This window comes from Lipotes vexillifer, unplaced genomic scaffold (genome assembly GCF_000442215.2).
Source record: "Lipotes vexillifer unplaced genomic scaffold, Lipotes_vexillifer_v1.1 scaffold1484, whole genome shotgun sequence".
Taxonomy (NCBI): domain Eukaryota; kingdom Metazoa; phylum Chordata; class Mammalia; order Artiodactyla; family Lipotidae; genus Lipotes; species Lipotes vexillifer.
In genome coordinates, this window is record NW_006798010.1 from 739,868 (window position 1) to 749,778 (window position 9,911).

Consider the following 9,911-nt stretch of genomic DNA (forward strand, 5'->3'; position numbering starts at 1 on the left):
GGAATGCAGCGGGAAGATGAGAAAGGCGGTGGGGCAGCCAGTGCCAAGGCCTGGGGACAAGCTTTTGCTGCCAGAACAGAAATGGTGGTGGGCCTCCCAGGACAAGGAGTCTGGGCCCGGCGTCCACAAAGGTGGGAAGTCAGGATGGCGGGAGCTCCCTGTTACAGAGGACAAATGTGGTGAGGCTTAAACGAGGATTTGGGCCAAGAACTCTGAAAGGTAAGAGGTGCCACGGGAATGCCAGGGTAACCGCTGTGTTATTACAGTTCTGAGGACCATCTGTCCAAATGGGAAGCGCACCCCACACCTCACTCAAGCTACAGACCAAATTCAATTTATCAAGCACCACACCCTGGCGTTCCTGCCTCTCAGCAACGGGGGAGGTATCATTATCCCCGTTTTATAAAAGAAACAGGCTCAGCGAGGCTCAAAGCTTGTCCAAGGTCAGAGCTGGAAAGTAGAGCCCAGGTCTGCTGATGCCAAGGCCTGGGGGCTTTGCCCCTCACCCTGCTTCTCCAAGGTGGTAGGAGTGGGCATCCCTGCCCACCCAGGGCACAGGCTGGAAAAGCAGCCTGGGCAGAAAGGAAGGACCGAGGGACACCATCTGAGCAGAGTGGTCATGGCAGTGACAGACCACAGCTCCCTTGGGAAGTGTAACAGGCTCTAGCCCCAGCCTGCCCATCGACCTCCAGGGAAAGTGATCCTGAGACCTTGCTGGCTTTTAGTGCCACCTGATAGCCCAGAGAGGGGGGCCTGGCAAGGCCTGTGGGGCCAGGTTTCCTGGCATTCTGTGAGTCCTGCCCACCATCTGGTCCTGGGGCTCTGAGTCTGCCAACCCCCTTCATTTCTCCTGTCTAGGCCCACCCCACCCCCAAAGAAAGGGAAGAGACCCCCGGTGGACAGCTCAGGGGCGGTGGTGGCATCGCCTGCCATGCCCCTGCCTTTAGGACCTCCCAGGAGTGGCAGGACATCAGAGCCAGAAGGCTCTTAGGGATCCCTAGTCTAACAGACAGGGTCCCCCCTTAGTCTGACAGGTCCCAGGGTGCAATGAAATAACGAGGACCCTGGAGTCAGAGGCCAGGTCTTCAGTCCCTGGCTGGGCGACTTTGGCCAAGTTGCTAAGCCCCACCTGTAAAGTGAGGATAAAAGGATTCTCCTGTTACAAGGGCACAGTGAGGATTAAATGAGAATGTTCCTGAAACCGCCCACCACGGAGCCTGGCATGCAGTAAGCAGACGTCCGATTCTTGGCAGAAGGATGTGAGCCGGGGGTGGGACGTCTCGAGTTCCCACAGCAGCCTGCGCTCGGCTGCTGATGGGGGTGGAAAAGCTAGTCCTCAGCCGGTGCAGCACCCCGCCACCCCCTGCCTCCGCGCCCAGGGTCCGCGGCCCCACCCCTGCCCCTGCCCCAGCTCCAGAGGGGTGAACAAGAGCCACACTTACTTGAGGATGTCCTTCTTATTGAAGAAGGTGCAGTCCTGCGGAAGGAAAACACACATTTAGCTGGTTGTGCTTTTCCTCCCTCAGAGCCACACAGGAACAGCCAGCCCTGGACTGGGGGCAGCAGAGTCACTACCACCCCTCCCTGCCCCAGCCCACTGCGGGGTGCAGTCTAGTGGGTCCAGAAGCTGCCTTCTGAGGCTTTTGACCTGAGCCAGGGAAGTGTGTGGTGTGGGGGGCTGGGAGGCATGCGTAGGGGAGGGCATTTGGGAGGCAGATGGAGAGTTCAGAGGTGGATGCCATTGATTTGAGGGGCCAGGAGAATACCCTGTGGGACACCCGGGGGAAGTGGGTGGGAGACAACTCAGGAGACAAAACAGGAGTGAGGACTGACAGGGTCACCGCATTGCCCAGCGGCAGGGGGCACGGTCCACGCTGCAGCCCCTAAGAATGGTGCCTCGTGGAGTCATGGGTGGTGTGTGTCCTGAGTGGTCGCAGGCAGCAGCCCCGTGGTCAGAGGCTGAGAGTTCCGGGCACACAGGCTGGGGAAGCACCAGCATCTAACTGGTATCTGAAGCCACAGGAATAGATGAGGTTAGAGAAGGCAGTGAAGAGGCTGGGGTGTGGGGAAAGAAGGGGCCGAGGAGGAGGGGGAGGAGGAAGGTGGGCAGGGAGGAACTGGCAGCATCTGGACAGAGGCCGGGGTGGAGGCTGCTGGGGACCCCCAGGTAGGCATGACTCAGGGTTGGGGCAGCACTCGGATCCTGAGTTCACCCAGATTATAAACTCATCTTGGGGATCCTGCTTTGGTCTGGATAACCCACCTCCTACAGTCACGCCTCTGTCCACAGCTCCGCCTGCCTGGTGATGATGCTACTATGCCAGGCCTTGTGGGAAGTATGGGGGTGAAAAGGACCCAGCACTTCACAAAATGCCCAACCGTAGAGGGCTTTTGGGCTCCTCCCCTGCGGTTTGGCCCCTCCACCTTGGCCCGTTGTTGAAGCGTGAGGGAGCCCAGAGCTGGTGGGGCCTCCTGGGGCGGTATGCTGACCAGAGCTGGCTCCGATGAGGGACTAATGGCCACGGTACAGGCTTGCAGACAGCCCGGCTCACACCGGATGAGACCTGGAGCCCCTGGCCCCGGGGCAATTGCACTGCACATTGAGGAGGACCCAAGAAAGCAGGCCCACAGGATGCATATCTAGGGTTTCCAGTGGGCACCTGAAGGACAGCCGAAGAGGGGAGAGTTGGTGGCAATTTCCAGGCCCCAGTTAGCCCCACAAGTCTGTCCTGAGCCACCTGCTGCTCGGTGGGAGTTAGACTAAGGACCCGCATAGTCTGGCCCTTCCTGGAAACACAGGGGCTTCTCCTCGGGGGCTAGACTTTGCTTTCGGTGATAGCTCCTCTGTAGGGGCCAGGAGAGGCTCAGGCTGGGGAAGCAGTGCCCCCTCCCCACCCAGAATGGGCAAAGAACTCCATGGCCCACAGGCCTAAGACTCAGATGGGCTGACGACCGTGGGCGCTGATTTCTCAGCAGACCCCAGAAACCTGGAGCAGGCAGCAAGGGCCGCCCAGCTGGGCCTTCCAGGCACAGGCCTCTCAGTCCCACAGCTGGTTCTACAGCCTGAAGCTGCCAGTGAGAAGGGCCAGAGCGCTTCCAACCAGCACGGTGGGGGTGTCGGCATAACGGGATGGGGAGAGGCCCTGGCTTCTGCTCTCTTTCCCCCCGACCTATCCTCTTCCCCCTCCCCTCTCTTCTCTCCTCTCTCCTATCCCCTGGGTTGGAAAGGAAGTATCTGGGTCCTGACCTGAGGGTTTTATTGGCATTAAATGTGAAAGCTTCTCACATTTCTCCAGTCCCTTATCACAACTACTTACATCTGTCCACATCAATGGTCCTCAAGGTGTGGTTCCTGGACCAGCAGCATCACCATCACCTAGGGACTCAGTGGAACTTTAGATTCTCAGGCTTCTCTCCAGAACTACAATCAGAAACTCTGGGGATGAGGCCCAGCAATCTGCATTCTAAAAAGTCCTTCTAGAGATGCTGATGCTTGCTAAAGTGTGAGGGCCTCTGCTCTAGAGCAGAATCACCTGGGGAGCTGTTTAAACTCCCTGTGTCCCCTCCCATCACCACCAATGGACCCCAGATCAATTACATCAGAATCCCTGAGGGTGGATCCAGGTATCAGCAGTTTTCAGAGCCATCAGGTGATTGCAATGTGCAGCCCAGCCTGAGAACCACACCACAACCAGTCCATAATTACCATGGGCTGGTCCGTGGGGGCTCCGAATATCTTGTTTAATCCTCATCACTAGCCTATGGGCGGGGACAGGGGGCGGGGGTGGGGCAGGCATTACCTCCCCATTTTATAGATGGGAAAACCGAGGTTCAACAAAGTTGAACAGCTTGCCCTAAATTGCACACGCAGATCTGGTCTGGGCTGGAACTCAGGCCTATGTGCTTCTTTTTTTTTTTTTTTAATTAATTAATTAATTTTATTTTTGGCTGCATTGGGTCTTCGTTGCTGCGCAGGGGCTTTCTCTGGTTGCGGCAGGTGGGGGCTACTCTTTGTTGCGGTGCGTGGGCTTCTCACTGCAGTGGCTTCTCTTGTTGCAAAGCATGGGCTCTAGGTGCGTGGGCTTCAGTAGTTGTGGCACGTGGACTCAGTAGTTGTGGGACACGAGCTCTAGAGCGCAGGCTCAGTAGTTGTGGCGCATGGGCTTCGTTGCTCCGCAGCATGTGGGATCTTCCTGGGCCAGGGCTTGAACCCGTGTCCCCTGCATTGGCAGGCAGATTCTTAACCACTGCGCCACCAGGGAAGCCCCCTATGTGCTTCTTGACCACTGCCCACTGAGTGGAAACAGAGCCACAGTCCACCCAGCACCGTCGTACACCAACCACTCCACGTCCTGCTTCCACTGTGTATTCCCATATCTGGTACGTGGTGCATGCTCAATAGAGACTGGTGGAATGAATGGCCAGACTTTTCCATATAAACCTTCCACAGCAGTTAACATTATTTCACTGGCTGGGGAATATCTCACTGAAGGCATTGGCCCTGCTTAACCTAAACTTTCTCATCTTTCTGAACATTTAGCCACAGCCATTTCTAGGTTTTCAACATTACCAATAAAGCTACCATGAACCTGCTCGTCGACTGATGTTTCACTTTTTCTTCTGCTGACTTACTTCCCTGGAACTCATCCCAGGGAGGCAGCTCATAGGGGAGGAACATGGCAGATGCCTTAAAAGCTTCTCAGGGGGGCTTCCCTGGTGGCGCAGTGGTTGAGAGTCCGCCTGCCCATGCAGGGGACATGGGTTTGTGCCCCGGTCCGGGAAGATCCCACATGCTGCGGAGCGGCTAGGCCCGTGAGCCATGGCCACTGAGCCTGCGCGTCTGGAGCCTGTGCTCCGCAACGGGAGAGGCCGCAAGGTGAGAGGCCCGCGTAACGCAAAAATAAAGACAGAAAACAAACAAACAAAACAAAACAAAACAAAACAAAAGCTTCTCAGGGCTCTGAGTAGCCTGGCAGCGTGGCAGAGGAAAAGGTTTAGTAGTCAGATGCAAATTCTTGTCTTGCTTTGGACCCTTAGGCAAGTTCAGTCTCCTGTTGGAACCTCAGTTTCTGCATCCGTAAGATGGGGATACTGCCTCTTGGAAAGGGGCAGTGAGAGGAGCAAATGAGATAAGATGCAGGAAGCCTATAGGCCACAGCTTACCCCGTTTTGTGCAACAGCTCCACCCAGTACCCCATGTCCCAAAGGCATCCCTTCAGAGCCCGCAGCTCTGTGTCTGTTCACACCCTGAAGACACCAAACAAAAACCCTGCCCCCCTCCATCTACTCAGCTGCCCAGGGAGCTACAGCCATAGGTCTGCAGGAACTCTTCCCTATACTCCACTGAGAACAAATGTCCGGTCACTGCTTGGCCCCTGAGAGTTCACAGGGATAGGTCTTCAGGGAAGAGTCCCAGCTCAAGTTAGGGTCATGAGGGGTGGGAGGGAGGGAGGGGGCCTAGCCCAGGAGAGATGGGCCTTCAGGACTCTGGCAGCAGAAGACAGGGCAGGCTGGGCTTTTATAGTAGAAGCTCAGATGTTATGCCAGTTAAGGCTACAGTTCCTCCTCTAAGCTTATATTCATCCTGTTCTCCCACCTGGAGTGCCTTCCCCACCTTGTCCAGCTTGTCCAAATCCTTTCCATGCTCCAAAGCTCAACTCAAGGGTACTTTGTCCAGGTAGCCTCCCTGACTCCCATCTCCCACATGCCTGGTCTGCCTGTGCCAGTGGTCCTGAGCCGAGCCATAGCCAGTCCCAGCTGGAGTGGACTCTCCATCCAGCTCTGCCAGCTCAAGCCTCAGCACCGCCCAGCTGACCATCACACAGCTCAGCTGATCCCTGCAAGAGCCCTGTGACATGAGCACAGCATTTTAGAGGTGGGGACACTGAGACCCAGAAGAGGACAATGGCTTACTAAGGCCTACAGCATCTATGGCCCAGCCATGACTTGAACCCAGGACTTCAGAATCCCTGGAGTTCTTTCCCCTCCTTAGAGCCGTGCTTTAACAAGTATTCATTCATTCAGACAACATTCTCCACTGCCTCTTCTGTGCCTGAGCAGGGGACACACAGGAAGTGGGATGGAGGGGAAACAGACAGTGATGACTGGGTATAAACCATTCTGTGGCCACAAGAAGGATTGGGGGAGGGCATCAGGGAGCCTGTCCAAAAGAGGTGAGGCCTGGCATGGACAGAAAGATAGGCCAGACGGCGCTGATGAAGAAGTGAGGGGAGGGCGCCAGGAGAACAAGGCCAGAGGTGAGGCCATGCTTGGCTAGAAGCCCTTCAGTGTGCCTGGAACTTGGGGTGCCAGGGGAGGGACTAAAAATGAGGCTGGAGGCTGGCTGAGCTCAGACCAGGCCAGGGTGAGGTCTGCTCTGCACTCCGCTCAGGCTATTATCCCAAGACACTGTGGAATTCCAGCGAGAGGAGAGGGTCACACCCATGTTTTAGAAAGATCCTTCACACCTTTGACCCTGTACTTCTGCTCCAGGCATTCAGGACCTATATATGGACAACTCCCTAGGGTCTCCCACCACAGTGGGGGATTAGTTAATACCCATACGATGCAACTCTTGGTCCAGAGATTCTTTTTAAAGAAAAAATTATTTTACATTGGTGATGCACATTGTGTCTGTCGAAAGAAAATGGGAAGGAGTGAGAAACTGAGAGATTGTGGTAGCAGCACGCGGGTGGCTGGAGGGTGCAGAAGCGGGTGGGGTGGGGAGGCAGCAGTTACATTTTCAGTTACACGACACTGAGCGGCCTCGCCCAGGGCCCTGGCTATGGAGATCGAGGATGGGATCCCCCGGTGAGCCCCCAAAGAGGATGAGAGTTACAGGACTTGTTCTTGACTGGAAACATAGGCCATAGTAGAGCAAAGAGCAGTGGAGGGTCCTGGGGAAGGCGATGAGCTCTTGGTTATTTGAGGGGTCTAGGGGCTGGATCTGGAAGGCAGAGAAGTGGTCTGGGAAGAAATCTGAACTTTGGGAATCACTGGCACCTGGGGACTGGGGAAGAGGGCAGGAAACCTGGAGATCAGTTGGGGGAGGGGGTGGCTGTTACTCGAGGTCACACCCAGCTTGGCCTTCACTGGCCCTGGCCAGCTGGAGAGTCTCAGGGAGGGAGATGTGGGGCTCTCAGGTTGCACAGCTCTCGTTTCTCCCACCAGGCCCAGCCTCTGGCAAAGGATCAGAACCCAGCACTGGGCCTCACTCCGAATGGTAACTCAATGCCAGGCCGGACTGAGTGGGAACCCAGGCTCCCCATGCCCACGAGGCTACTCTTCTGAGCGTGGTCTACCTGTCTGCCAGTACCCACCTCCAAGTCTTTACCCAAGCTGTCCCCTCTGCCTGGAATGCCTCCTTCGGGGCCCTGATGGGCAAAATCCTACTGATCTTTCAAGGGTCTGCAAGCGCCGCATTATTTCTGAACCTACCAGTCGAAGCAAAGACCCCCTTCCCTCCAGGTCTCCCACTGCCCCCTAGTGCCCTCCCCTAGAGCCTGCCTAGGCTGCCTCGTACTGGAGGCGAGGGGCTGTCTCTGCAGACAGTGAGGGCCTTGAGGACATAGAGCACACACAGCCCCCAGCCCCAAAAAAACGAGTGAGCCTTGGATTCACAATTCAAATTCTTGTGTGAACCTTCACTGTGCAGGGTACCGAATGCCTCCTCAGCCTTTGTTTACTCTACTGTAAAATGGGGCTAAATAACCCACCTCCCTGTGATGATCAAATGAGTTGATGCATAGAGAGCCTCCATTATAGCGCTGGGTACACAGAAGGCGCCTCCACGTGAGGCCCTGAGAAAGCAGTGTTATTGACAACCAGCACTTCCAGGAGGAAAAGGGCCTTTATTTTACTTGTGCCCACATCAGAGGACCCACACTTCAAGCTCGATTCCAAAATAAATATTCACGAAGGCAACAGGCAGCTGTGGAGACCCTGCTGGTGTTCATCTCCCCCAAGCACACTCCACACAGGCCACAACACAGTCCAGCCGCCTCTGCCTGGCAGAGTCAGGAAAGAAGCATCAGAGTTGGGCCTGGGAGGGTAAAAGTGAAATCATTTGGAGACCGGGGAGCGGCATCCCCGAGCACGGGCAAAGAGAGGGAGGAAAGAGCCCGGCGTGTCAAGGGAACGCGGATGGTTCTGGGGCAGCTTCAGTGCGCAGGGCAGGGAAGGGGCCTGGGCAGGCTGGCCAGGGCTCTGGGCAAGCCAGGAGGCTGGGATCCTCCATCCTGCAACCACAGAAAAGTTTGTACATGAGTGGGAGGGCATTGGGATCTGACCTGGACAGCTCCCTGGCTCTGGAAGTAGAGGGACTCAGGAGGGTCTAAGGGGGTGGCTGCTGGGGGCCTGAGGGAGCTTGGAGAGGTGACCACGTAAGACTGGTACCCGGCTTGCCTTCTTGCTCCAATTATTTCCATACTGGGGCCATACGGAGAGACCCCAACCTAGAATGGCATTTGGGTGCTGATGCTCTTCACTCCCTACCCAACTAACAGCTAATTTCTACTTTACAAAGACTCACTCTCCTGGGCTGCTTCCCAGGTTTTGGGGGTGGGTGGGTGGGAGGGTCCTCCCTCCAGCCTACGTTTAAGGACTCCATCTCTGCGCCAAGGTGGGCGATGGGAGGGAGTAGTCGGAGAAGGGCTCGGGTCCAGCCTGGGGCCAAGAGCAATAAGTCTGAATGAGAGAGAGAGGAGGGGGGAAGCTGGAAAGAGGGACGCCTGCGAGAATCTTTTAAGTGGAAAGCGCTCTCATTCCCCGAGTAGGTAAACTGAGGCTCGGAGAAGTCACCAGCCCAAGGTCAAGCGTCGAGCTGAAAGCAGAAGCAAGGTTTGAACCCGGTGAAACGGCTGTCGGGAGGCCTCGGCAAGCGACGGGAAAAAGAAGGGAGGAGCCGAGGGGCGACGCTTCGGGGGCCGGGCGGCGGGCTCACCTGGTAGTTGTCCAGCTGCTCTTCGGTGAAGATGGTCTGCTTGTTCCCCATGGTGGCTGCGGCGCCGTCGCTTGCTCTCCCGGAGGCCGCCTCCCATCAGCGGCCGCCGGAGCCCCGCGCCCGCGGCCCTCGTCAGCCCCTCGGCGGGCAGCTTCCGACGGCCGCCGGACCCGCCGCCCGGCCTCAAGGCGCCGCGCCCGCAGCCCACCCGGCGGGGACGGGGCGGGAGCCTGGGAGGAGGGGAACGGACCCCAAGCGTGGCGACTCCGCCCCACGGCGGGGGGAGGGCGGGCACCCGGCTCCCAGCTGCCGAGCGCCCCGGGCCCGCCAGGGGGCGGCCTGGCCGCGGGAGGCGCTGCCCGGCCCGTCTGGCGCCCGCGCCCGCGTCGGCTGGATGGACCCAGGAACTTCCGGCCGCCGGGAGCCCAGATGGCGCGGGGCTGAGAGTGCGGGGCCTGGGCAGATCCATTCGAGGGGTGCAGTGGGGGCGACTGGGTGATCTTGGCTCCCCTTGAGCTGGGGCGCGGGGCGTCAGTGAGGAGCAGGGGGAGAGCCCTGAACTGTGAGTGCGGGGATCCAGCCTGGGGCCCAGCTCTGACAGCGTCTCACCGCGCGATCTTGGGCCCCGTTCCTCCGCGGAAAAGCAGGGAGTCAATCGAGATGACCTCTAAGGCCCCTCCCGGGCCAGGCCCGGGCAGGCTGATCTGGTCTTTGACCACGGCCTGGTCAGAGTATCTCAGACCCTCTGGGTCCCTCAGGGAGGAGGACGGGACTTGCTTGCCTTTCTTTGAGCCCTTGGATACGTGAGACTTGAGAGGATTTAAAAGACTTACTGTGTCCAGAGACTTACTGTGACAAATGCCAGGAAGTTTTGCGGGGCTTTTAAAGAGATGCCATCCATCGCAGCAAATGGAGCCACCGCTAACTACCTTTGAAGTGTCCAGCTCACACATTTGTTATTTATCACCCC

At 57.5% G+C, this 9,911-nt stretch overlaps 1 protein-coding gene across 2 annotated transcripts in view; it reads right to left on the reverse strand.

Moving 5' to 3' along the window:
* Window positions 1-8,992, reverse strand: part of CIB2 (calcium and integrin binding family member 2) — a 21,145-nt gene extending 12,153 nt beyond the window's left edge. Inside the window, exons 1-2 of one of the 2 annotated variants that reach the window (XM_007470033.1) lie at window positions 8,942-8,986; window positions 1,443-1,477 (exon numbers count right to left, since the gene is read on the reverse strand). Coding sequence is in view for 1 of the 2 variants with exons in the window: in XM_007470034.1 (XP_007470096.1) it covers window positions 8,942-8,992 (51 nt within the window). In the remaining variant the exon portion in view is untranslated. Of the gene's footprint in view, window positions 1-1,442; window positions 1,478-8,941 lie in introns of both variants that reach the window. The other variant, XM_007470034.1, reaches the window with a different exon arrangement.
* Window positions 8,993-9,911: the final 919 nt, after the last annotated feature.